At 42.6% G+C, this 27,750-nt stretch overlaps 1 protein-coding gene across 4 annotated transcripts; it reads right to left on the bottom strand.

The window, feature by feature from the left end:
• Nucleotides 1-1,354: 1,354 nt before the first annotated feature.
• On the bottom strand, nt 1,355-27,335 carry Map7d3 (MAP7 domain containing 3). Of its 4 annotated transcripts, none has more exons than XM_048457641.3 (18): nt 27,110-27,335; nt 23,467-23,559; nt 23,151-23,234; nt 21,788-21,951; nt 20,139-20,247; nt 18,616-18,702; nt 15,392-16,050; nt 12,785-12,912; nt 12,366-12,541; nt 10,609-10,735; nt 9,361-9,505; nt 8,346-8,453; nt 7,363-7,416; nt 6,859-6,894; nt 6,122-6,221; nt 5,414-5,603; nt 3,707-4,086; nt 1,355-2,954 (listed from the first exon to the last, which is right to left on the bottom strand). In XM_048457641.3, exons 1-18 carry the CDS (start codon nt 27,333-27,335, stop codon nt 2,947-2,949), a joined length of 2,874 nt encoding a protein of 957 aa, XP_048313598.3. In that variant the 3' UTR covers nt 1,355-2,946. The 4 variants fall into 4 exon arrangements, with proteins under 4 accessions (XP_048313598.3, XP_048313599.3, XP_048313600.3 ...); XM_048457642.3 differs by having other exon boundaries at nt 12,366-12,538; XM_048457643.3 differs by lacking the exons at nt 6,859-6,894; nt 7,363-7,416.
• Between the last annotated feature and the right edge of the window lie 415 nt (nt 27,336-27,750).

Here is a 27,750-nt window from a genome sequence, read left to right as displayed (position 1 = left end):
GTATAAAGAAAATAAGGGGGGCAGTTACAAGATGGGTAACAAGATGGGTATTTCAGTTGGTAAAGTGCTTGTCTCTTAAGTGTAAGACCTGAATTTGATCCCGGCTCCCACCTAAAACGGTGGGATGTGGCTAGACTCCTCCTTGTAACTTCTGTGCCAGGGAAGTGGAGCCAGCACATCTCTGGAGCGTGGTGCGCTAGCCTAATCAGTAAGCCTGTCGGGCCTCAATGACAGCTCCTATCTCAAAACCTAAAGGGAAGGGCTCCTGAGGAGTGGCACGTGAAACTCATCACTGGCTTCCACATGTAGATAAACATGTGTGCAATCCCCCCACTCACATGTCCACACTCACATGTGCATCCACATGACCTCACATATGTTCCCCATAACCGTTGTAAAAAATGTTTTCATCAGAGGAAAATACTACATCTAAGGGTTCAAAGGGCCAGGGGTGTAGGGAATGGGTTTCTTTCTAGAGAATGCTTAGAAACAAGACAGTGGGGGATGGTTGCACGACATTGTGAATACATACTTGGGAGGGCTGGAGAGATGGCTCAGTGGTGAACAGCACTGACTGCTCTTCCAGAGGACCCGGGTTCAATTCCCAGCACCCACATGGCAGCTCACAACTGTCTGAAGATTCAGTTGCAGAAGATCTGACGCCTTCACAGCAATGCACATAAGATAAAGTTAAATAAACCATAAAAATATTTTAAAAAATACATACTTGGGTTAAGTGGTGGTCTCTAACTCGGTGAAGTGACTCGTAGCTGCAGCTACATGGGAGGCTGAGCCAGAAGGCAGCTTGAATTCATAAGTTCATGACCAGACTGGGCAACACAGCAAGATCCAGACTCTAAATAAATAAATAAATAAAATATAATTGACACATGTTTATTACATTATTTACTGCAATAAAAAATAACAGCAAAAAACCTACTTTACCAGTGGGCTTCAGCTATAACAGCTCACACAGGAAAAAAAGACCAGCGTTCTGCTGGGCGGTGGCGGCGCACGCCTTTATTCCCAGCACTCAGGAGGCAGAGGCAGGTAGATCTCTGTGAGTTCGAGACCAGCCAAGGCTACAGAGCAAGTTCCAGGACAGTTGAGTCTACACAGAGAAACCCTGTCTCGAAAAAAACCAAAACAAACAAAAAGATCAGACTTTGAAGATTGATTTTCCTGTTCCAAACCTGGAACTCTGCTACATCACCAAGCAGATGACTAGGAAAGATGAAGATCTGATTGTTGGTTAGACTTGCCAGTGGCCTGTACTCATAGCTTGCTTGACATTTGATATCACCTCTATACCACCACCAGTGTGGTTTTATTACTATAACAAAAACAAAGCTGGTTTTATTCAAGACGTTTATTTCATATGACACATACTTACAGAAAGTATTGCAGCGCATGACATTTGTATAGAAAAATATCAAAAGCTCATCTTTTAGGATGATTGCCTTTTGCTGTCTACATGTAAGAACAAGTATCTAAAACTAGATTTGAAACCTAAGGCATCCTGCCCTAACACAGAACAAAGGTAGCAAAGGCCCAAGCATCAGATAATATAATTATTTCCTTTTGAGAATTCAAGATTGGTGACCAAAGGAACATTGACCTGTTTTAAACAATTTGTGATTAAACACTGAAACTCGGTGTTAGGACAAGGAATGTGAAATCATATCACCTTTATGTGTGCATACACATGAAGCACGATTAATAAAAACTGAGGTTCAACCTTAAGATCCAAAAAGCAAAACAGCCAGCCACTGGCTCTTACCTCGACCTCAGTCTGAAATGGTGATCCTGCCTCCTGGAATCTCAGAAGGAGACTGTCTGAGAGCTGTCTCCCCCTGTCTTATAATCCTCTCTAGTTCTGGGATTAAAGGCATGCACCCCCCAATTTCTATGGCAACTAGTGTGGCTACTGGGATTAAAGGTATATGTCATTGCTGGCTGGTTTGTAAGGCTGATCAGTGTGGCTGTTTTACTCTCAGATCTTCAGGCAGTCTTTATTTATTAAAATACAATTGAAATGCCTCTGCATACATGTGTGAATGCACATGTGTGTATGTCCATGTGCCTGGCACCGGAAGAGGTAAGTACATATTGTTGATAGGTCCCAGGCCCCAGTGTATACTGAAGGACAGGCCTGGGAAGCAAGGCGGAAAAAGCTGTAAACATGCAGTATTTAAAGGAATTAATTGTACTCAGTGAGACAACAGCCAAGTACTGTTGTGACAAAACAATGCACATTTGCTGTACGAACCCCGCTAGGTACTTCAAGACGAAGCACTGATGAGAGCATGAAAGATATCGATGGTTTCAAGCTTACATCTTCTGGTTCAGGTATTTAGAAGTATCAGCACTGGACAGAGATGAGAGCTGAATTTTTTGTACGTACGTACGTATGTACAGGCAGTGAAGCAGGGTTATGTCTATCAGGAAGACTCTGACCCAACTCTAGTGAGCACTCTGAATTCCTGTTATGGTCTCTGTGAGATCAGATTGTTTCTAGCTGGCAAAGTAGTGTCACCATTAACCAGAATCAACTATTTTAGGGTTTCAAATAGATCCTGGAATAGAGATATTCCTTTAATAGAATTTTTTGGAGGACTGAAAATGATCATTTAATGAAAAAATCTGTGAGGAATCCCTTGACATATACCCACTGATAGAAAATCCAAGAAAGAGACAATAAAGATTGTTTTCCAAGGAAAACAGTAACCTCTTTACTCAAAATTTTCCCTAGAGAATAAGGTGTTATTAACATTCTCTTAAGTAGGTGTTGAGGTGACTATTGGATGGGATTCTTTGTTTTCCTTTCTTTGATTTTAAATTCCATTGCCAGTTTCAAGTATGAAGAAGACACTTTTTGAGTCTTGGTCTTAGGAGTTTTAATATGGAGTGGAAGAAGATCACCCCCCCACCCAGGCTCCATGGTGTTCATGTATCTAGTCAGGGAGAAAAGAAAAGAAAAATTAGTAGAGCAGGTGCTTACGGTGTCATGGCAACTCAGCTCAGCCTCCCTTTCAAGTGACCCCTCGACCAAGCCCTGAACATTCTGGGGCTCTTCTCAAAATGCTCTCCCCAACAACACCTGAAGAACCCATTCTGCTTTTGGCAGTTTTTGGTGTGCGCACGCATGTGTGTGTGTGTGTGTGCGTGTGTGTGTGTGTGTGTGTGTGTGTGTGTGTGTATGCATGCTTATGTCCCACTGAGTGTAGAGGTCACTTGTTAGCTGTCCAGTATCATCATCTTTTTTTTTTAAACACAGGGCCTCACTGAATGTGGAAGCGCTTCAGCTTACACTGACTGGCCAGCAGATCTCAGGGATTCCCCTGTCTCTGCCTCCCCAGCACTGAGATTACACCTGACTTTTTACATGGGTGCCAGGAATCAAAGTCAAATCCTAAAGCTTGCCCCACAACCATCTTCCCAGCCTCTATAACTTCTTAAAGAGAAAAACAATACCCTCTGGTTTGGGAAACACAGGATGAACGACAAACTGTAAAGATCCGCTCTCTGCCCTGCACTGGATTTGTCCAGCAGCCAGGGGAGCAGGGGAGCAGATGAAGCCAGAGTTCGAAAAGAACTAATATTTTTTTATGTGGCAGGAGATGTAGGGCGTGGAAATTATCAAGTTATATATTCTCTCAAATATAACTTAATGGAAAATTCTTCTAGATCATTCCTACAGACTCACCACTGTCTTCTTCGCCTCCTCCAAATGCCATCCAGGAACAGCCAGAGGCAAAGGGGTCTTCAAGGGCAGTCGCTCTTCCAGCTAAGTTGAGGTTTGAGAAAACCTTCTTCAAAGGAACAGCCACAGGTTTGCCTTGTTTCTTAGGGTCCAGCGGTACCTGAGGACCTTGGCGAGCTGCCACAGAATCCTTTGAATCGTGTTTGTTGCTCTCAGCGGTGGTCTTTGGGACAGGTGATTCGGCGGTGTGACTAGGGTCTATAATGTTGTCACAGACCCACTCCTGGTTGGTAGTGACGCTCACTGCAGATCGGATGGTGGGGTTGGCGTCTCTTGTTTTTCTGCTCCTCACTGTTCGGGTAGGTTGCTTTTTGGTAGGTGTCCTGGAATGAAATTTTGTAGTTAGAATCCTGGTTCTTCCAAAACCATGAAAGGAGCTTTTTATCATTTAACTTCTGAGAAGTGCCTTGGATATAATAAACTAACTTTCCACATCCTAGAATGAGAAGGCTGGGACCGTGTAGATCACAGACCACACAGGCATTCAAATTGTATCCTACCTGAACCTGGAGCAAAACTGGCAGCCTGCAGGCCCTAGAGATCCTCCTGTCTCTAGCCCCCAATCCCATCCCTAGGGTTATAGGTGAGTGCATGGTCACACCTGGCTTTTTTTGTTTGTTTTGTTTTGTTTTTTGTTTCTTGAAACAAAGGTTTTCTTTGTGGCTTTGGAGCCTGTCCTAGAACTCGCTCTGTAGACTAGGCTGGCCTTGAACTCACCTGCTTCTGCCTCCTGGAGTGCTGGGATTAAAGGTGTGCGCCACCACCGCCTGGCTTTTTTGGTATGATGTTGGGATTTGAACTCAGTTCCTAATGCTTGCACAAGTGTCCTTACCCAACTGAACCATCTCTGCAGATCCCTGTTGCCCTTCTTAAAGTCAGTTAAGGGCACAGACGATAAGGAGCAACTAAAGAACAGGCGAAAGAGTTGAATGTGGTACCCCTTTCAACCAGAACCAACTTAAAGTCTCTTAGCAGACAACGACTCCAGTGGGCCTCAGAGCTTTAGAGTGTTTTAGGCTATCATCTGGGCAGTGTTCCTTTTCAACAAACAGTTCCTACTCTCTCAACTTAACCTTGGAGCCTGCTTACTCATATGTGAAATGAGAAGAGGATTATCAATCTCTGCATAACAGTGAAAGCGAGGAGATCATATCCTCATTGTTTTGAATATTGAGTATTCCCTCAATAAATGAAACCACATTCATTCACTATGTAAACACAAGCAATTTGGTGTCGTGAATCTCGGTTTGAATTTGGCGAATAAAGCCGAAAGCCTCGTGTGCTCTGCTTGTCTTGTCTGTAGAAGATGGTGGTGCTTAGTTCCAGCACTCAGAAGGCAGAGGCAGGCAGAGCTCTCTTGAGTTCGAAATCAGCCTGGTCTACAGAGTAAGTTCCTGGACAGCCAGGGCCACACAGAGAAACTCTGACTTGAAAAACAAACCAACAAAAGATGGAGGTGAAGATCCTGACCCAGCAAGACTGCTGTGGGCTCCATTTTGTTTCCATTAGGATTAATTAGGGTGCTGGACATAATGTTTGGTATATACAAACTAAGCGATGAAGCAGTAATTAATATTGCTCAGGATTCTAAGGATGGCATTCATATGTCTCCCACATTCGTCTGGATAAATAAGGTGCTAAGTGACTCACTTAGTGCCCTTTGCTTGACTTGTAGATTCTTTTGGGTCGTTTTGTTTGATAGCTTTCATGTTCCCATTCAAATAGACTTTCTTCTCCGAATCAACCTCGCCAGATCCCGCTTGCAAAAACACTAGCTTTTGATGCTTCCTCTTGGTATTTTTGTGAAACTTTTTGAGCTTGCTAAGTGCCGTATTCATTCCTGGAGTGGGGAGAAGAGAATTCAAGTTGGAACTTCAACAACAAAGACAAGAGAAATCAAACCCTCTAATCCTAGTGTGATAGGGTGTGTGTGTGTGTGTGTGTGTGTATGTCCCTGCCTAAGGCAAGAAGGGCCAAGCAGGCAATGTTCTGGGGAACCAGGCCCAGTCAAGCCTGACTGAGCAGGCCAGCTGAGGGGTTATCCAGCATGCGCATTAATTTGCCTGACTCTTAATTCAGAGGTGGCCATAGGGGATATTCTTCAAAGAATATCCTATTTTCTTTGCTAGTAAAGGGTCAAAGGTCAGGATCATATGCCTTGCTTCCTGCCCTTGGTTGCCTTTGAATCTGCTTTTACTTCAAATATCCTTACTGTCAGCAGCTCCCCTGTGACTCAGAAGCAGCTTGTGGCTCTAGTCACTGTGTCTGACTCGGTTCTCATGAGACTGCTTAAACCCAGTCCTCATTTTGATAGGACCAGTGTTTGCGTCTATGTGTAAGCATGAGGAACAAGTGTACCTGATGGTAACATCTCCAGGGAGTCCTTATCACTTTCTGTTTCACCTTCATCATCTGCTTCATCCTCTTCAGATGGGCAATTATCAGATATTTCTGAAACCTATGGTTAGCACAGAAAATCATGATTATATGTATTTAACCATCCTATTTTAGTATTTCAAAGAAAAAAAAAGACTAGACTAATGGCTAATTTTTGGCATTTTGAATAAAGGGTAGAAAAAAATCAGTCTCTTTGATGGGCTGGTGGCCTTAGTTCTGTCTTTCAGCTAGGACGACACTCAAGAATGAACTCTTTCCTGGACCAAGAGTGCAGAGCCTACAGCCCTCAGCTCCCATTCATCCTCTGCTCAGAATACTAGTGCAGCCAGAGTGGGAAGAGTCAGCAAAGAGCAAGATGAACTCATGAGCAGCGGCTGACGTCAAAGGCCCTGGGCCAATGAGCTGAAGGAGCTTTGTGGCTGTGGCTCAACAGAGTTTTCATAAGTGGCATTTCTATCAGACATTGTGGGGATAACTCAGACCAGTAAAAAGAGCAGTTTGTAGCCAAATGTCAGTGGCTCCGAATGTAGAGAAAAGCAAGCCTTGAGTGCATGTGCCATAGTTGGAAGACATGTTGGGAGAGGCAACTAGAAAACAGACGCGGAAAGCAGTCACTGGAAAGGGGTGTGGCCTAAATTCATTTGCTGAAATGAAGAGCACTGGCTCACAAAAAGCTATTAAAAGATAGGAACACATACCTCCAAAGGACTCCTGCTCAGAGTAGGTAAAAACTCCTGTAAATCAGTAAGAGAAGGCAGGTGACACAAGAGACAGATGTCCAAGTGTTCAGGAAGCGTGTAAAAAGTGCTTAAGCTAGCTGAAGATGCTGATAAATTCAACATTAGCACTGGGAGCATCTCCCCAACAGCAAATGACAATATGACGAGGCACAGATTGGGAGAGGAGAGCGCTACGAATTCAAACAACAACACAAGCAGAATCTAGAACATTCCAGGAACTGGCTAAAAAATTAGGAGAAAGACAAGCCAGCCTCGCTGTTTTAGGCAAGAAGACCCAAGCAAGCATTTCACACGAGAACATGAAAGCAAACTAGAGCTAGAAAGACAAGCTCTGGGCTTTTAAGGACCAGGGAATTGCAAAGTTGCAACCAGACTTTATTATCACCAGACTGGTCAAAATGAAGGGATGCCAAGAGCAGGAAGCGAGAGGAAGTCGTATGCAGGCTGGTGGGTGGAGACTACCTTTGAGGTATTCACATCTGTCTTCCTTGTCCGCTTCATTATTTCCTCAACTCTCTAGTCAAAGGGAAATGAAAACGTAAAAGAGATTTCAAAAAAAAAAAAAAGTGATTACCCCCACTATATAGCAGGCAATGCCTGGGATTGTCCCCAAACCCCAGACTTAATGAAAGTCTTGGGGCAGCAGCTGGGGTTCTCTTCTGTTGCTGGTCTCAGCTATAATATACTGTGAACGGCAGCAATTACTCTTCCTATCATAACAGAGATACTCAAATGGTAATTTCGTGTTCTGCTTTTTACACAGACTACTTTCAGTGAGACTCAACACATATCGCTGCAAACTAATTAGAACTCCAAGACCATGGCTGCAGCAAACATTAATGAAAGTAATACACTTCAATGATGCTATGGCTCTAAGAGATCTTGTTCCTAAGGCAACAGAAGGCTGAAGAAGGAGGATGTACTCTAGGGTGGGATAAGAATTCTCTCCACGACATAAGGTGAGGAGAGCTGTGGCCTGTTGACTGCCTCAGAGTGAGAGAGACCTGGCAGTAATCCAGGGCAGACAAGGACTTCTAGATAAACCATGTGGGTTGCAGAAAATCGGGTCCTACCTTATAAACAATCCAAACACAGGCCTTTCTAAGAGGCCTCCACTTCTTCCCACCACATGGAGTGCCAGCTACAGCCCAGTTTAGAAGAAACTCTAACTTCTACTAACCTCTGTCAGTCTGGAGTCATCCTGCTAAAAGGAACGTTGATTCTACGGGTTTGATATATTGAGGCATTGCTGCAATGCCAACCATGAGGTACAAAATACCACCAGTAAGAAGATAGCTTCCTGTATAGAAGTCAGCACCTTAGGATAAACAACCACAGTGGGCAGACAGCTAGGGACTAACACATACCTGGTTGAAGATTTTCAGAGAAATATGTTGCTAGCTTGCACCCACCATTAACATAAAGCACATGAAACAGAGAATTACCTTTTTCCTTTCTAATCTTTCTTGCAAATTTTGTAACATAATTCTTTCCTGTTCATTCTGTCTACTTTCAGTACTGTCCTGGGATTTCATCACGGTCTTGTCCCCTTTCTAGAAAATTGGTACAAAAACATCATTAATTTCAAAATATCTGAATGACAAGTTTTTTAGCTTAAAAATCAAATAGTTGCAAGGCTGGTGGCCATTTATCACATTTATTATCTATTTTCAAAGACTGTTCAAAAACACAGATTGAGGCCGATGTTGTCTGAAATGTTTCAGCCATCTGAACATGTGCCTGCCTTACCTTAAATCAGGGGTTCTCAACCTTCCTACTGCTGCGACCCTTTAACACAGTTCCTCATGTCGCAGTGACCCCAACCAGAACATTACTTTCATTGCTACTTAACTGTAACTTTGCTACTGTTACGCATTGCAATGTAAATCTCTGTGTTTTTTGATGAAAGCCCCGTGAAAGGACCCTTTGACTGCCAAAGGGGCTGTGACCCACAGGTTGAGAAGCACTGCTCTCAAAGCGCATGTTTTTGAGGTATTAACACAGCAAGGGGTCAACTTTCTTACATTCCTCAAAAGCTATGGGAACATTTGTGAGGGTTCCCTGCCAAGCAATACAAACATGCACAGCGATTTAAGGAGATTTAGATGTAACCAGTTCTGAGGAATGATCTACTAAAGCTGGGAACAGAAATCGGCTATGGCCCTGTAGGTTTTGGAGGCTGCAAAGAAGTGATTGCGGTTTTGCATTGCAACTGCTCTTTCTTTCTTTCCTTTTTCTTTTATTTCTTATTTTGGTTTTTCAAGACAAATTTTCTCTGTAGCTTTGGAGCCTGTCCTGGAACTAGCTATTGTAGATCAGGCTGGCTCCGAACTCACAGAGATCCGCCTGCCTCTGCCTCCCGAGTGCTGGGATTAAAGGCATGCGTCACCACGCCCGGCTCACAACTGCACTTTCTAAGCAGGTTCTCTGAGCAGAAGTGGCAATGGCAAGGCTACAAACCTGTAGCTGTTCTTTCTGTTCTTCCGGTGGTTCAAAATGTCTCCTTGTCAGATCTTTTTTTTGCTGCTCATTTTTTTGTGGTGAGAATTCTTCTACTGGGACTTTATCCACTCTCTCTACCATACCTTCTGATTTTCTAGAAATTCTGAGGGTATTTAAATAACGTTAGTATTTTTCTTAGCTGATAGCATACATAGTTTGCAGGACTATGGAAGCATTTATGGTGAAATTATTTGGATATAGTAATACAATTACATTTCTGGAAGATAGCTTTCTTGCTATTCAAGAGTCACCCTTTACAAATGAGACCTTTGGGCGTACTAATTGATTTCTAAGAAGTACTTGACTACATATGTGCACATAAGCAAGCACTTCAATCATGTTAGAGACAGATTCTTTAAGGTCTTAAGTGTGAACACACCTAATCTCACCTAGGGATGATGACAGGTAATCTGGAGGAGGGTCTAATGGTGTGTCAGGAGTCAGTGCTTTCAAATGCTAAATCGGCTGTTTGCAGAAGACAAGGAACAATAATGCCCAGGTTTCAAACTGTTTCCTGTTCAAAGTATCTCCTTCCTCTTTTTCCCAAGCAACTGTGCTTTAAACACTTGGTACTTGGAAATAGAGTCAGCCCTACAGTATCCTTTGTCTGCAGTGGACAGGGGTTTACAAGACATAACACAAAATGGGTCTAAAGATGACCAAGCAAGAACATTTCAAGTTCAGATGTTCTTTGTCTGTTGTCAGGAACAACCTTCTAGAACTAATTCAATTGGCTATATGAGATGTTGGCGACATAGAGATGAATCTCAGTGTATCTGTCTCCCCACCAACCCCTGCCCCTCTGTCATTCCAGTGAAGGTAAACAGAAATATCTAGGAGCTGAGATGTTACCACTCCGCGGAGCCAATTAGAACACCTTTCTAAGTGTTTTCTATTTTTAGAAAGGGGAGAGGTTTGAGACGGGGTTTCTCTATGTAGCCCTGGCTGTCCTAGAATTAGCTCTTATAGACCAGGCTGACCTCAAACTCACAGAGATCCGCCTGCCTCTGCCTCCTGAGTGCTGGGATTAAAGACGTGCGCCACCACTGCCTGGCTTTTCTTCCTGTCTTTACTTAACTAGAAAACAATGATTGACTTCTCACCATAGAAAACAGTTAATTGCCATTTTGAAACCTAGAATTTGAGGGCAAAAAAAGTTCGGACTCCCACCAAGGATTAGGGAGAGAAGGGTTATTCTGTGCTGACCTTTGGTTTGTCTCTTGCTGGTTTCTTTCATTCTCCTTTTTGCCTTTTTGTTCATAAGCAGCATGGTGTATCTCTATCGAAACTTTCATGGCCGTTTCACTGCTTGGCACACTTTTATTACCAGATTCTAGTTTAAAGAAACATGTGAAACAGTTGATTAGGGAATCCATTTCCTATCAAGACCACAAATAAATAAATGAGACCCTCCCAAACATTAAAAACATATGAGCACAGACCAAAATTAATCACAAGCTAATCAGGGGAGTTGTTCACAATGCCAGCTCATCCCTAACAAAATATTAGCATGTTGTCTCTCAAACAAATGCATATTGAAATATTCAAAATGCAATGATGTACTTCTACTTTGCTTAACTGGTTAGAGACAGGTAAATCCGGGGCTCTATGATGAAAGACTAAAATATGCTGAAGCCAAGTTTATGCCTGATCCAAATGAAGAGTAAAAACTTTTAAATACTCAACAAATCAAATAATATTTGGTATATGTGTGGAATTTGTACATCATTTCTATTGCTGTTTACCTAAACTTTGACAACCCCATATACATGTGGTTACCATACAGTGATAGCTGTAGGTAACAAAAGAAGTCAATACTATCATTAAAATAAGGTATATTTTACATGGATCTATCTATCTCTCTGTCTCTGTCTCTCCCTTCTCACTATTTGTTGTCCTGGAACTTACTCTGTAGACCAGGCTGGCCTCGAACTCACAATGATCCATTTGCTTCTGCCTCCTGAGTGCTGGCTCAACATGGAGGAATATTATAATATTAAGTTTATATAACTAATTTTGTTGTTTAGATAAACTATATAGAAATGAAATTTGTCGACACTAAGAATGATTAATTCATCATCAAAAGATCATTTGATACAGATAATTCACTGGAATTTCTTTTAATAACAGAATTCTCAGCACATATGAGGCCAAGTAATTCTGACATGTGTAAAAATGCACGTTACCGGCAAAGTAACAGTGTGAACATGGGTACAGCACAAATGGGACATGTCCCAAGTCATGTATGTACATGGAACCTGGCCTACATCTGATGAAAAGTTATTCAAGCACATGTAGCTGGATAAACTCTCTAAGAACTGGTGTAGGAGGCCTTTCAGTATTTGTGTTGCTTTCATTGGTTAATCAATAAAGAAACTGCTTGGCCTGATAGGGAAGAACTTAGATAGGCAGAGAAGACAGAACTGTATTCTGGGAGGAAAAAAGCAGCAGATAGAGCCGAGCTGCCATGAAGCTGCCAGGTCAGACATGCTGAAGCTTTCCCGGTAAGCCATGACCCCGTGGTGACATACAGATTAGTAGAAATGGGTGAGAGTTAGCCAATAAGAGACTAGAGCTAATGGACCAGGCAGTAATTAAATTAATACAATTTCTGTGTGGTTATTTCAGGGGTTAAGCTAGCCGGGCAGCAGGACACAGCCCACTCCCCCTCATACTACAAAGAACAAGCCAATATCTGAGCTAGAAGGGCCCACAAGGATCAAAGCTCAACCCTCTCATCCAACTTAAGCTTCTAGCAATGGCTCCAAAAAACGAAGTTTCCAAACAGAGGGGCGGATAAGCAAGCAGAGAAGCAACATTTCAATGAACCAGTGCTTGGTTAATTCTCTTTATCTAAAAGAAAGACCACTCCCAAAGCCCCATCAACTAGGGAATAAAATTATGATGATTCTCAAGTACGTCAAGATTTTTGTGTTGCTAAAATACTTATGGAAAGAATTTACCTCTGTTGATCATACGCTTTTGAGTGAGTTTTTTTGTCTTTGTTATTGTGCCTAATGCATTTGGCACATACAGGATATTCTGAACTGGGGTTATTTTATACGATAGAGAAGTCTTCGTTGATAGTTTTGATGAGACTGGTAGAGGGGATGGAGGTCGGATCTTTTGATTCTGCCTGCTGAGAAAAAGTAACAAATGTGTCCCAATACTTTTCAGTATTTAATTATGAGCGATGCAATGCACTGATACTATAAGGTAATTACAAACTGAACATTTTTATAACAGAGAAAGTAAAGCTACTTCGCTTTTCCCATTTGCAATTGTTTACTTTGCATGCTATATTATTTCCTTTAGGAAACACTGATATGACACTTGTTCCAATAAAATGCCTATCAGAAGTAACTGCAAATGGGTTACTTACACAGCCTTCATGGGAAAAGGTGAGCGCCACCCAAGTGCAGGAGATGACGGCCATCTGTAATACGGTATTTGTGATGGCTGTTTCTTGGTGGTAAGGTTTATGTTTCTTGCGTTGTCCACTTCTGAATTCTGAATATGCCAAGTCAATAAGATAAGAAGAAACTTACTAGCAATTATTAAACTATACTATAGAGTCATAGTCCCCGAAACCTCCAATTTTCTTTTAATTCATGAAACATTATATATTTCTTTTTTCTAGGCCAAGAAGTTACACAACGCAAGTATATCACAGAAATACATTTTAAAATCTTCTATTTCAAAATCTAATTCCATTTCTAGACCTCACTGAACAGTCCAGAATATTCCTCAAAAGCCTTTTTCCTCAATGTATTTCACATTAACTGCTAAACAAATCTCTGAAGTCTGTCCCTTTAGCCTTGGGAACTGTTCTCACGTCATGAGAGGCATGCCTCCACTTGCCTGAGAAACTCCCACCATCACTTCAAGGAGTGCTCACACTCACCTTGTCTAGGCTGTGCTCACACTCACCTTGTCTAGGCTGTGCTCACACTCACCTTGTCTAGGCTGTGCTCACACCTTGTCTAGGCTGTGCTCACACACTCATCTTGTCTAGGCTGTGCTCACACTCACCTTGTCTAGGCTGTGCTCACACTCACCTTGTCTAGGCTGTGCTCACACACTCATCTTGTCTAGGCTGTGCTCACACCTTGTCTAGGCTGTGCTCACACACTCATCTTGTCTAGGCTGTGCTCACACTCACCTTGTCTAGGCTGTGCTCACACTCACCTTGTCTAGGCTGTGCTCACACACTCACCTTGTCTAGGCTGTGCTCACACTCACCTTGTCTAGGCTGTGCTCACACACTCATCTTGTCTAGGCTGTGCACACACTCATCTTGTCTAGGCTGTGCTCACACTTACCTTGTCTAGGCTGTGCACACACTCACCTTGTCTAGGCTGTGCTCACACACTCATCTTGTCTAGGCTGTGCTCACACTCACCTTGTCTAGGCTGTGCTCACACACTCATCTTGTCTAGGCTGTGCTCACACTCACCTTGTCTAGGCTGTGCTCACACACTCACCTTGTCTAGGCTGTGCTCACACACTCACCTTGTCTAGGCTGTGCTCACACTCACCTTGTCTAGGCTGTGCTCACACTCACCTTGTCTAGGCTGTGCTCACACTCACCTTGTCTAGGCTGTGCTCACACCTTGTCTAGGCTGTGCTCACACTCACCTTGTCTAGGCTGTGCTCACACTCACCTTGTCTAGGCTGTGCTCACACTCACCTTGTCTAGGCTGTGCTCACACTCACTTTGTCTAGGCTGTGCTCACACACTCACCTTGTCTAGGCTGTGCTCACACTCACCTTGTCTAGGCTGTGCTCACACACTCATCTTGTCTAGGCTGTGCACACACTCATCTTGTCTAGGCTGTGCTCACACTTACCTTGTCTAGGCTGTGCACACACTCACCTTGTCTAGGCTGTGCTCACACACTCATCTTGTCTAGGCTGTGCTCACACTCACCTTGTCTAGGCTGTGCTCACACACTCATCTTGTCTAGGCTGTGCTCACACTCACCTTGTCTAGGCTGTGCTCACACTCACCTTGTCTAGGCTGTGCTCACACACTCACCTTGTCTAGGCTGTGCTCACACTCACCTTGTCTAGGCTGTGCTCACACTCACCTTGTCTAGGCTGTGCTCACACTCACCTTGTCTAGGCTGTGCTCACACCTTGTCTAGGCTGTGCTCACACACTCATCTTGTCTAGGCTGTGCTCACACTCACCTTGTCTAGGCTGTGCTCACACTCACCTTGTCTAGGCTGTGCTCACACACTCATCTTGTCTAGGCTGTGCTCACACCTTGTCTAGGCTGTGCTCACACACTCATCTTGTCTAGGCTGTGCTCACACTCACCTTGTCTAGGCTGTGCTCACACTCACCTTGTCTAGGCTGTGCTCACACACTCACCTTGTCTAGGCTGTGCTCACACTCACCTTGTCTAGGCTGTGCTCACACACTCACCTTGTCTAGGCTGTGCTCACACTCACCTTGTCTAGGCTGTGCTCACACACTCATCTTGTCTAGGCTGTGCTCACACACTCATCTTGTCTAGGCTGTGCTCACACTTACCTTGTCTAGGCTGTGCACACACTCACCTTGTCTAGGCTGTGCTCACACACTCACCTTGTCTAGGCTGTGCTCACACTCACCTTGTCTAGGCTGTGCTCACACACTCATCTTGTCTAGGCTGTGCTCACACTCACCTTGTCTAGGCTGTGCTCACACTCACCTTGTCTAGGCTGTGCTCACACACTCACCTTGTCTAGGCTGTGCTCACACTCACCTTGTCTAGGCTGTGCTCACACTCACCTTTCTAGGCTGTGCTCACACTCACCTTGTCTAGGCTGTGCTCACACTCACCTTGTCTAGGCTGTGCTCACACTTACCTTGTCTAGGCTGTGCACACACTCACCTTGTCTAGGCTGTGCTCACACACTCATCTTGTCTAGGCTGTGCTCACACTCACCTTGTCTAGGCTGTGCTCACACTCACCTTGTCTAGGCTGTGCTCACACACTCACCTGGGGTGGTCCTTCAACACTTGTCTCAGGCTGTGCTTCCATACTGGCCTCAAGGTTTAATTCCCTGCTGGTCTTAAGAGAAGTCTGAGATGTTTCTATGTGTGTTTCCGAGGGCACAGCACTTGCCGAGCCCGTACTTAATTCTGGTGAGGTATCCATGCTCACAACAGGCGATATTTCCACACTCAGAAAGGAGGATGATCTGGTACTCAGAATGGGGGATGAATCCTCGCTCACAATGGGGGATGGTTCAACACTTGAAGAGGCATCCACATTCATTTGGGGGAATTCTTTCGCATTTGATTCAGGGTGACTCATTGAGCTCCCACAAGCGAGTACCTTGGGGGAAATGTCCACCTTAGCAGCAGAGAAGTCCTCTATGTTTCGGAGTGCCATTTCCACATCAGCCTTAGATGGTCTGTCCATGTTTGCCTGTGTGGGTTCTTTCATGTTCATCCTAGGTGGCATTTCTGCATTCTCCTTTGCTGGTCTTTCCATGTTTTCCTTGAGAGATGTTTCAATTTTCTTTGTGGGTGTTATTTCTAATTTGGCCGGAAGTGGCGTTTTTACTGATGACTTACAGAGTATTGCAGAAGACTTCAGCCCATCACTAGTAAACACTGGTGCAGTCACATAGCGGAAAACATATTTGGTCATGCCTATAAGTGAATGAGGACAGAGTAAAAGTTCACATAAAGGTAGTAATTTGACTAGATAAAAACACTCTGTGTTCACAGTATGACAATAGAGAAGTGCTATTTAATAGGAAATTATAGGCATTTTACACAGTATAGGAACTGTTCAGTGAGATATATCATTGAAAGTAGAACCATCAGAAATTTAGTATTACAGAAGCAATGTCAGCAACAGAGTTCCTGTAACCACATTGGTTCACTACAAATGCAAATCAGCTGTCCCTGTAAAGTGCATACTTGTAGCAAAAGATTTCTATTTGAATTACACCGTATTTCAAAATCTCAACCACATTTTTAAAAGACTTATTTTTATTGTATGTGCCTGAGTGTTTACTTGCATGCCTGGTGCCCTCATGGTGCGGGAGAATTGTCTGTATTCTGTCAATCATGTTTTAAATAAATGCTGATTGGCCGGGCAGGAAGTATAGGTGGGTCAACCAGACAGGAAGTAGAGGTGGGGTGATGAGAACAGGAGAATACTGGGAAGGAGGAAGCCCATGCCTCCAGACTCCTGCCCAGACCACCTAGAAGCAAGATGTAACCTGCCTAGCTGAGGTACTGAGCCGTGTGGCTAGCATAGATAAGAACAATGGGTTAATATATGCTACAAGAGTTAATAAGTAGCCTGAGCTAATGGGCCAATCAGTTTACAAGTAATACAGATTCTCTGTGTGATTTTCTTTGGGGTTTGCCGGCTGTGGAGTACAGGGTGGGACAGAAACCCCAACAAGCAGGCCCCCTCATGTTACACCCTCAGAGGAAATTGGATCCTCTAGAACTGGATTTGCAGACAGTGGTGAGCTGCCACGTGGGTGCTGAGAATCTAACCCAGGTCCTGGGACTGAACAAAATGGTCTTGTCAAAAGTGGTTTTTTGGGTCAATATTTTGTTTAAATCTTTACAAAGACCCCTAACACAAATTGCATTGAATTTCACCCAAATCAATTAAGGGAAGCCTCCTGTAGTAGAATGGATCATTATGTATACTGCTTAGTTTCTACTGTCCACTTGACACGAACTGGAGACACTTGGGAAGATGGACGCCAGTTGAGTAGTTGCCGCCAGCATATGCCTGTGGGCATGCCTGTGGGGCATTTTCTTGATTGCTGATTGATGCAGGGTCTGATTTCCTTAAGAAGCATATCTGAGAAAGCGAGCAGGAAATGCACCAGTAACAGTGTTCCTTTGTGGTTTCTGCTCCCAGCTCGTGCCTGACTTCCTGCATCAGCTTCCTCCAGTGATGGGCTGCAAACAACCCTGTCTTCCCTAAGATGCTGTCCGCTGGTGTTTTATCAAGGTAACAGAGAAGCAAACTAGGGCAGGATGAAGCAAAAGCAAGAGGAAGAGGAAAGGGAGACGGTAGAGGGAGAAAAGCTGTCAGAGAGAAATCACTTTAAAGCCAGGTGGTGGTGGTGCACTCGGGAGGCAGAGGCAGAGGCAGGTGGATCTGAGTTTGAGGCCAGCCTGGTCTACAGAGTAAGTTCCAGGACAGCCAGGGCTATACAGAGAAACCCACCCTGTCTCAAAAATTAAAAAAAAAATAAAAAGAAAAAAAAGAGAAATCACTTTAAAGCTAGGCATGATAGCTGATGCCAGTATGTCAGTTCTCAAGAGGCCGAGACAGGAGGGTTGTTATAAAGTCAAGGCCATCCTGGACTATGCCAGGACTGCAGTGTGAGATCTATAAAATAAGAAGTAGCCGGGAGTGGGAGGGGGCTTTGAGATGGCTTAGTGGGTAAAGACACTTGCCACTAAGCCGAAGGACTTGAGTTCAGTTTCTAGAACCCCCACATGTTAAAGTGCCACAAATTGTCCTCTGACCTTCACACACACGTTGTGACCTGTGTGCACATGTATATGTTCATATATACAATCAATCAACAAGTAAATATAAAAATAAAACTTACTTTAAAGGAATATTTCAATAGTAATTATGAGTTTTGTGTAAAAATCAGTAGTAAGAACCAAAAAGGCAGCAGAGTAAAGTTTTGTTTAAATTGGTGTCAATCTTTATAATTTCCAAATGAAAATTCATGACATTTGAAATGAATCAAAAAGTAGTCTTTCAGTACAAATCTATACTAACATTAATTTATTTCCTCAGCTTACTCTAGACTGTCATAGGCCAGGAATTATGTACCTATGGGAAGATAAGATTCTTTTTTTCTTACCATAGCACATTCTTTTAGACCAAGAAGAGGTCGTTTGGCTTGCACTTTCTTTAATGACTTTTTAAAATTTTCTTTTATTTTGAGACTATAGGATACTTATATTCCCTCCGTCCCTTTCCTCCCTCCAAACCCTCCCCCATACCCCCTCCGCTCCTTGTCTTTCAGATCCATAATCTCTCTTTTCATTAATTGTTGGAACATGCACATACACATATATTCCTAAATATAATCTGCTCAGTTTGTATAATGATACTCTTATGGATGTTTTCTTGAACAGCTTTTTAAGCAACATAAAACTAAGCTCAACACATTTCTTTAAACCAGTACTTAAGATCTATCCTTGGCACTAACTACTCACCAGGCGTGCTGTCCACGTGCTCCACATCAACACTGGGGTGTATGTCTTTTCTATTCAGAGAAGAGCTTCGTTTACTTTCCATTTTTCCTAAACATCAAGTACAAAGGAATCTTACTTTCCTTTTTATTTTTTCAGAGGTGGCTCGCTCATCTTATTAACCGGTTTAAAGTTCTTTCAACTCTTACTTTCAAGAATTTATTTAATTTCAAGTAGTATGTAGTTTACAACCCCAAACTTAAAAATTTACTCATTATCTTATTTGAGGTGAAAATAAGTTATTTAGAAAATGATGAAAACCATTAGCCAGGCGTGGTGGCGCACACCTTTAATCCTAGCACTTAGGAGGCAGAGGCAGGTGGATCTCTGTGAGTTGGAGGCCAGCCTGGTCTACAGAGTGAGTTCCTGGACAAGCAAGGCTATTACACAGAGAAACCCTCTCTCAAAAAACAAACAAACAAACAAAAAAACACCAATAAAAAATTGATAGGAAAAATGTCTAATATTGACACCACCAATCTTCTTAAATTGTGAATATTTAATCTTTAATTTTAAACACAATCCATGATGTCTAAGAATAATGAATGGATCATTTAATTATAACTATTTTTACAGCAAAATCCATTTATATTTGCTATAGATGTCACAAGGCAACAAAACAATAAGAGAAAACAATTGGCTTTGTGTAAATACTTCCCATTTTATCTGAAATATTCTAGCTCAGGATACTAAGGAATAGTTAAACAAGAATTCCTTTTCTTTAAGACTTGTAACATAAAGTATACATTGTTGTTGTTAAAGTAGCACTATTGTGCCATGTGAAAATTCCTTGCATTGACAATGTGATGAACATAGCCCAAGAGTTGTAAGTCATGTGACTAAGTCATGTAGTTTTCTCTTTGACATCCTTCAAGAAATAATAAGAAAGTAATGTCAACAGCTATTCTGAATCAACCCCTGCCTTTCCAGTGCTGGAAATATGCATGTATACCTACCACACCTGGATTATTCTTTTTTTTCCCACCTGGATTATTCTTAAGTGGGTTGGGGAGCGAACTCGGATCTTATAACTCGCAAGGCAAGTGGCTTTACTGACTGACCTATTTCTCCAGCCTTGGACTTAGTTTATTAAAAAAAAATAACAAAAAACGAGCATTGGCTAAACTTTGTATTCATCACTTTTGTGCCGATTGCAAATTTAAATAAAGTTTAGCGTATTCTGAGTTAAAAGCAGATCTCTTCTGCTTTGTCAGGTGATAGGACATAGGGAGTAGATCCTATTGCAGATTACAGCCTTCTAACAATAACTGACAGTTAAAATGGATATCAATGAACTTAAATTTAGTAACTATTGCCAGGTGGTGGTGGCACATGTCTATAATCTTAGCACTTGGGAGGCAGATACAGGCAGATCTCTTGAGTTTGAGGCCACCAGATCTACAGAGCAAGCCCTAGGACAGCCAGGACTACATAGAGAGACCCTGTCTTGAAACCCCGCCCCTACCCAGATTACAGCTGTTATTTACCAGACTTGTCAGTGTTGATCGCACCGCCCTCCCACGACCACCTTTTCTGTCGCTGATCAGCACGATTGCATCTCTCCATTGTACGAGACACGACAGCCTTAAATTTTTCCTGTTTAAAAGAAATGCCAAGCCATTTTATATGGTTATTATATTACCACAATTTTATTTGTTTCTAAAACAAATCCCATCGCTGCATTTCTTTATCAAGTAGGTAAAAGTTTAAAAGAATTGGGAGACATTTTTTTAATTTCATCAGTGAATACCAGTACTGCCCCTGAATTACTCGTATTTTATTTTGTGGATACTACATCAAGAAATTGACCATGTTGGGGAGGGAGAAGAAATTGACCATGCTTCCCTTTTCACTTCTATCATTAGGAAACTTAGAGCGAAACTTCTGCAGCAAATGGACAGAGACTGAGTGGTGTACTTTGATGCATGCTAATCTTACTTATGCATCACCATGTTTGCCCACCTCCATTTTCACTTCTGCGTGATCCCTTAGTCATTTATTTTAGCCACATGCTATAGTCTATTTTGTAATTACCTTATGTTTCTGTGGAAAGAAATAGGAAAAGGTGACATGCCTATGTTAAATCTATGCCAAAGTTTTTTCTTGTCTATTATGTTCATATCTATAAGAGCTTAAATCCTGGTGCTAAGTAAGAATTTTTTTTAAGGCAAGCAGTGTATTTATCTTGACTTCAGCTGCAGCCTGAACTGGCCAGGATAACAGTCACACAAATCACATGCCTCAATGTGGCAGAATAAGTATGAGTTTAGAAATGAGTTCTTTGCTCGGGGATTTCTCATTCCTGTACTATAATATCCCGACTATGTTCCAGCGAGCAAATTAACGTCAGGCCCAGAGAGGTTTTTCTTTTATTCCCTAGCAGCAACTGTCACACAACAAGAGCTTCTCTACAGTGCCTATCCTGTTCTTAGGCCAAAGAGAAACGTGTTAGCCCACTTTACAATGTCCATGTGCCAGGCTGGGGCTGGGGCTCACACCCACTAGCTCTTTGGAGTTGATGCCCTTTTGCCGTCTTTTTTCCTGCCGTGTTTCTGGTTCCCTTTCTGTCTATCCTGACATTTGCTTCTGTTCCAGTCTGTGTTTTTTCTCTCTCAACTTCCTCTTTTACTAAGAAGGCACTGTCTTGGACTGTCTCTGTCCACCAAGGACCCCCCCCCCCACACACACACACACAATCTGTATTATTTCCTATTTTGTTTGTTGATTCTCAAAATTGTCTCTAATGATTCATTTTCTCTTGGGAAGTCACAAGACTGGGTAAGTTGGAAGAAATCAGCTCGCCAGATGGGACCTGTCAGAGAGGTGGGGAGGTAGGTTTGGGGTCCTTATGCAGGTGGTAGAGAGTAGTTTTGAGCTAACCCCAAACCAGGGTACGCTGTGAAGTGCACTCTAAAGGCCAACAGAATTCGGTTTCTGGACCTTCATGCCTCCTCTTTCCTCTTTGAAATTAATGTTTAAGCGCTTGGACTGAGGGTAAGGAAAATGGAAAACAAATAGGAAAAGATGAGGTTGCTCCCTTCCTTTCTACAAGGCCAGTAAATACAGAAAAGGGCTAAACACTATTTCAGATGCACACGATGCCAGCACTAAATGGACAGACTGGGAAGTTGCATACTTTGTCTTCCGCCTGTTTCTGTTTTCTTTTTTCTTCTGCAGATACTCGGCGTCGCTCGTCCTTTTCCTTTTGTTCTTTCAGTTTGCGGTGTCTTTCTTCCAATTGCTTTTCATACTGTAGCTTAGCCTTTTGTTGTTTCTCAAGCAGTTGTTTTTCCTTGTTGGCTGAAATAGTACAAGTACATTTTCATGGGGTTAAAGCCAAGAAAAGTTTTCCACATTAAATGCAAAGAAGGAAAAAAAATGCTAATCTGTCTCATTATCATTCTTAAGACAACATAACCGGGTCTAGTAAAGAACATGTACAATTCATGTGTGTAAACACATGTGGCCACTAAAGAACCACTTTTTACAAGGTGGTCACTGAACTGTGAAGAGCTGGCATTTCTAAGCCAGATGACTCTTGGCCTATGCAAACTAAACTTCCAAAGTAGGAAGAAATATTTTCTTCTATGCGGTTAGTTTGCTAGTTTGAGCTAAAAACAAACTGCATCAGAGAAACAAGCTGTGTTTTAAAATACAAGTTAAAGGACACATGGGCTGAATCTATATTTTGCTTCAATCTACTCTGAAACCTCTTTCGAAGTCTTCAACTCTCCAGATGCTATTAGATATGAAGATGTTACATGACTAGACTTAGAAGTCGACCCAGTATGGAAGGGCATGCTTTACTATACTCAGGTCTTCTCCAACTGCAAGCAGAGGATCCATGTCTGTGCAATTATAAAATATTCTCCCAAGGGGCTGGAGAGATGACTCAGAGGTTGAGAGTACTGGCTGCCCTTCCAAAGGTCATGGGTTCAATTCCCAGCAACCACATGGTGGCTCACAACCAGCTATAGTAGGATTTGGTGCCCTCTTCTGGCATGCAGGCAGATATGCAGGCAGAACACTGTATCCATAATAAATAAAGCTTTAAAAACATTCTCTCTAACATTACTGTCTATCTCTGCCATTACAATAAAGATCACCTATAGCATCCCACTTACATAAACCTGAGCATTTATTTTGTCAATTGATTTAAATCAAAGAAGAAATACATATAGCTGGAAAGCATGCTCCCAAGTTGTAGAAAGTCTTAATTTATACTAAGTCCCGTTTCCACTGAAATCCTATCCTGCTTGCTTCTACAACTGTTGAAGAAAGTTCCATGCCTCAGTTTTCCTCCTACTCCTTCAAAAATTAAATGATTTGGTCACAGGTACCTCATGGGTCTTCTTGGTGTGGGTCAGTAAATGGAGGTAATTTAATATTTTACATAATAAAATTACAATTTAGCTTACATACAGATTAAGCAAAGTGAGTAAAAAACCAATTCAGAAATATATAAGCTATACATAAAGGAAAATATCCAGCATGCTTACCTTCTTGCTGGCGTTTTCTCTCTTCTCTGCGTTCTTTGGCTAATTGTTGTTTGATATCATTTTTAAGGACGGAACCATCTAAAACTACCAAAAAAGTAACCATTAGTATGATACTAATTCTATTAAATATTTATGTTTTCTAAGACAGGATTTCTCTGTGTAGTCTTGGCTGTCCTGGAACTCACTCTGAGATCAGGTTGGCCTCAAACACAGAGATCTGCCTGCCTCTGTCTCCCAAGTGCTGGGATAAAAGGCTTGCACCACCACCCGGTTTTTAAAGCTACAGCACTGATATATCAAAACATTGAAAGAATACCAGGTGTACACGACGATCTCTTAGAAGTAACTGCAGAAGAATTAATACCACGTTTACGTCGCCGTTCTTCGGCTAGTTCTTGAGCGACGGCAACTAAAAGACAGGAAGATAGGGAAAAGGCCTTATATGTTAACAGTTAATACAAGGACAGCAGCCCTCAACCATTTGTCAAGAGAAGAAATGAAGAATTTGGGCTGGAGAGGTGACTTGGTGGATTTGAGCCCCTGGTGCTCTTGCAGAGGACTCAGGCTCAGTCTTCAGCACATACCCAAGGCATCTGACATCTGTCTTAAATTCACATTTCCAGGGGCCCTGATGCCTTCTCCTGGCCTTCATAGGCACTGCATGCCAGAGATGTATTTACATACACCAAGCAAAACATTCACATAGATAAAATCAAAATCTTCTAAACATTATTTATAGACACAAATCTAGAAGCAATGTACTAACAAGTAGATACCCAGAGATTGAGCCAAATACCATAAAACATTTATAAATGACCAAATCAGCTACTTTCTAGGCTGTTGATATACTAGTTGCCTAAGTGGCTTTCAAAACAGCCTGAACCTCCCCTATGGAAGTGGCGCTCCAGCACCTGGAACTGTTTAAAAAGTAGCTCATTTTCTTTTTCTTTTCTCTGTGGTAACTGGGATTGAACTCAGGGGCTCTAATATGCTAAGCAATGTACCCTTCCCCCATGAAGCCACACCCCCATACCCTCAGCACCCCCAAGGCTCTATTCTAATGCATTATGAAGATGCAAGGACAGCCAATGTTTAGTTTTAAAACGCGTAAGGCAAATACATAAACTGCACCAAATATATAGCCTTATGTCAACAGGCAGAAAAGCGGTAAGTAAACATCAATAAGGTAATATTAAATTGAGGGGCAGAGATAATATGCATTAAGATGGATTCTAGAGAATTCCTGAACCTTGAAAGGATGGCTGCGTCTAAAATTCCCCACAATCCTGGACAACAGCCTGGAGAACAATAAAAACTGTTTTTGTTTGTTTTGCTTTTTGTTTTTTTGCTTGTTTTTTTTTTTCTTCAAGGAAGGGTTTCTCTGTGTAACCTTTGTTGCCATGGAACTTGCTCTGTAGATCTCTGCCTGCCTCTCCCTCTCACATTCTGGAATTCAAGGCATATACCACCACTGCCTGGTTAAGTGTTTTTACCTTTGTGCAAAAGCACAGGAAATATGCTCCAGGTCACACCTCACAGGTCTGATTCTTAACTCTTAAGAGATTTATCACAGTTCAAAACAGACAGCTCAAATAATTAAGGTGCTAACGGGATTGCCTTAGCTCTCACAGAATGAATGGGTTCCGTGATGTTGGCTGCATTGGGGAAAAGTTACCTGGGATTCATTTTAGGGGGTAACCTTGAAAGTGACCCTGCGATTGCTACCATAGGGATCATCATTTCAAAAAAGAGAAAGGATTTGTTTGTAAGCCCTGGGAACCTAACAGTTCGGATAAACTATGACGTAGTTAAATTTAAAGATTAGATTCTTCTCGCCTTACTCATAATTAAAACTACTGCCATTTTGCCGCCACGTTATTTCTGAACAGCATACTAACACAAATTCTTTTCAACTGTTCTCTAAAAAAGAAAACATTTTAAAAACTTTCTTTGGTCTGCAGCAATTGATTCCAGGAGAACAACTGGCAAATCAAAGCACACAGATTAAGGCTGGTGAGAAACTGCTGCAATCTTCCTGCCCAGCAGCCACACTGGCTACGAGCACATTTCCAAGCCGACTGTACCATTCTAAATAGTAACACAAATATTGGGTTGTCCAGTACAGCACACAGCCAAGCTGTGGGAGCTGCTCAGGGTTTCTGAGTCTGGGATTCCGACTGCTAGACTAACTTGAAGGATTCTGCAGCTCTAAAATGCTGCTAATCTGGCTCGCAGCCTCCATAGCTTTGCCTGCATTTATGGGACCCAGTCTGTGAGTAAGCCATACTCAACTGAGAACCCAAGTGTGAATTTAAAAAAAACAAGAAGAGAAAAGTGACAAGTTAGTTACAAGTTTTTCTTGCTCATCTGGCTGAACAGTTTTAATTTAAAACAATTGTGTAGAAAATAGGAATTGGGTTGTTAAAATAATATAGTTCTTCAGTATATAGCATAAGCATACTACGATGTGTAGAAAACCCATTAAGTTCATATATATTCATCTAATGTGTGTTAATACACACACACATTTGTAAAATACATGCATGTAAATTGTACTGTGCACCCACAGAGATTATTTATTCAGGACACCTTTTTAATTCATGCAGTCAGGATTCCAGCAGGAGATGAAATTAACTCCTACAGAAAATACTGCAACCAGCAGGGCAGTTAAGCTGGTGAGCTGTGCAAATTCAACATGTGGTGTTTTCAACGGAATGTACAAGAGGCAGCTAGGATGTAAACAACGGATCAGGATTAAATCTCTCCCCCCCCCCTTTTAGCATAGCTTAAAGTTTTCTTTAGAGTTTGAGGTCCTGTAAATGTAAACAACTGCCCCATAACTTTAACTATTTTCCAACATTTAATAAATAATGTTAGGGGTTATCAGACCCCAGTTCCTTCAAGATATTGGAATACATGCTAGCTAATTTCAATTATTTTAAACTAATACCAGAGAGTTATAAAAGTCAATAAACAATATAGCAGCTGATTGCAAACTCTCTAGAGTTTAAAATAAGCTAGAGGCTCAAGGAATATTATTTGACTCCTATGGAATGGCAAAAGTGTACTTGCTTCCGACACTTTTTGGAGACTTGATTCAAAGTGTTCTTCAGTAATATATGGTCTTTGAATCTCAGCCAACCTGAATTAACCTTTTAATTACAATTTAAAATTCCCTTAGGCTTTCAATAGCAATCAAAATCGTCTTATTCACAGGCATATCTTGGGGAACTAGACTGTTAGCAAGCCAAAAGCAGTCAACAAGAGATACTACCTCCTCACACAATTTCCTGAATTAAGCAGGTACTGCTAAAATTGGTAAGATTAACATACCCCGCCAGGTTTTTTTTCCCCCCGACGGAAAAAGTTTTGATTATAGGACCTGTTGAGGAGAAAACATTGCAGATTCTCATTCCGTTTAGCCTAGAGACAAAGTCACGTGCTAGTGCAGGGCAACTTTGCAGAGAAACAAGTCTCTTCCCAACTTTCTAAGCCCTAAGTCCCAGTTCTCTTCTCCCTTGACCTTGACCTGGAAAGTACCAACATCTTAGGATGCAGGGAAACCCCAAACTTCCTTATCTTGGCAGGGCCACCCCAACTGCAGCTATGTCCAGCACGCGCCAGCGCCCACTCATCCTTGCGTGTTCCTGCAGTTGCGCGGGTGTCACTGGTGCCTGATGGCAGGCGGGGCTCAAGCCGGATTCGATGGCATCCGCCCAGCAGTGGCCATTGGGCCACTGACAGCACTGACCAACCGTTTCGCCTCCACGCCCCGGTCCTCCAATCTTTGTTGTCCCAACTCGGGGTGTTCAGAGATGAGGGGACACAGACCAGATAGGACGAGCGTACTCCCCACTAAAAAGTTGCCCAGCCACGCTACTCTGCTGGTCCCGGGACTACAGTAACCCCAGTGCTCAATGAGGGCTCCTAACCCCCTGGGAGGTTCCCAGCCCACTCACCCAAGCGTTCTCGTAGACCCCGCAAAGATGTGTTGCCACTGGTACCCGCAAAAGCGTGGTCGGCCATCTTCGGAGCTGAGTTGAGAACCTCTAGTGGTTCTTGGGCGGCAGGGCGCAGGCGCCGCCTCTGCCTCTGCCTGGGCTCTGGCTGGGACCCCGGGGGGCGGGGCGGGGCGGGGCTCGGGGACTCCCCGTTCTGCCCGACGACCCTCAATCTAGGTAGCATTAGCTTTCACGTGCCAAGTCACTACACCGGCTGGACAGCGACTAACTTTGTTTCTTATATTTGAGGCTCTATGGTGATGCGTTCTGGACACCAGCCAATCAGCTGCCTACTTGGCCAACGAACGTTCTTTCCTTTTGTCACCTCTACCTCTACATTGTCACATTCCGTATTTCAGCATCCTTAAGTTCATTTGTCAATCATCTTCCTGTACTATGAGTTTACCACCTTTGAACACTACATGAAAAGCCCAGTTTTCGGGGGAAAGGATGGGAGGGGGTAATAGATAACTAATGTATATACTGACACATGGTCCTAGGAAGGCAGGTTAGGGTTGAGGTAGTAGGTAAGGTGCAAGAACCTCTTTCTAGGATAAGCACTTTGATGAGCTCACTGAATCTTGAAATGATACGGGAGC

Source organism: Myodes glareolus, chromosome X (genome assembly GCF_982192425.1).
Source record: "Myodes glareolus chromosome X, mMyoGla1.1, whole genome shotgun sequence".
In the NCBI taxonomy this organism is placed as follows: Eukaryota; Metazoa; Chordata; class Mammalia; order Rodentia; family Cricetidae; genus Myodes; species Myodes glareolus.
Note: the sequence above shows the minus strand (reverse complement) of the source record. Positions and strands in the feature narration are given on the sequence as shown.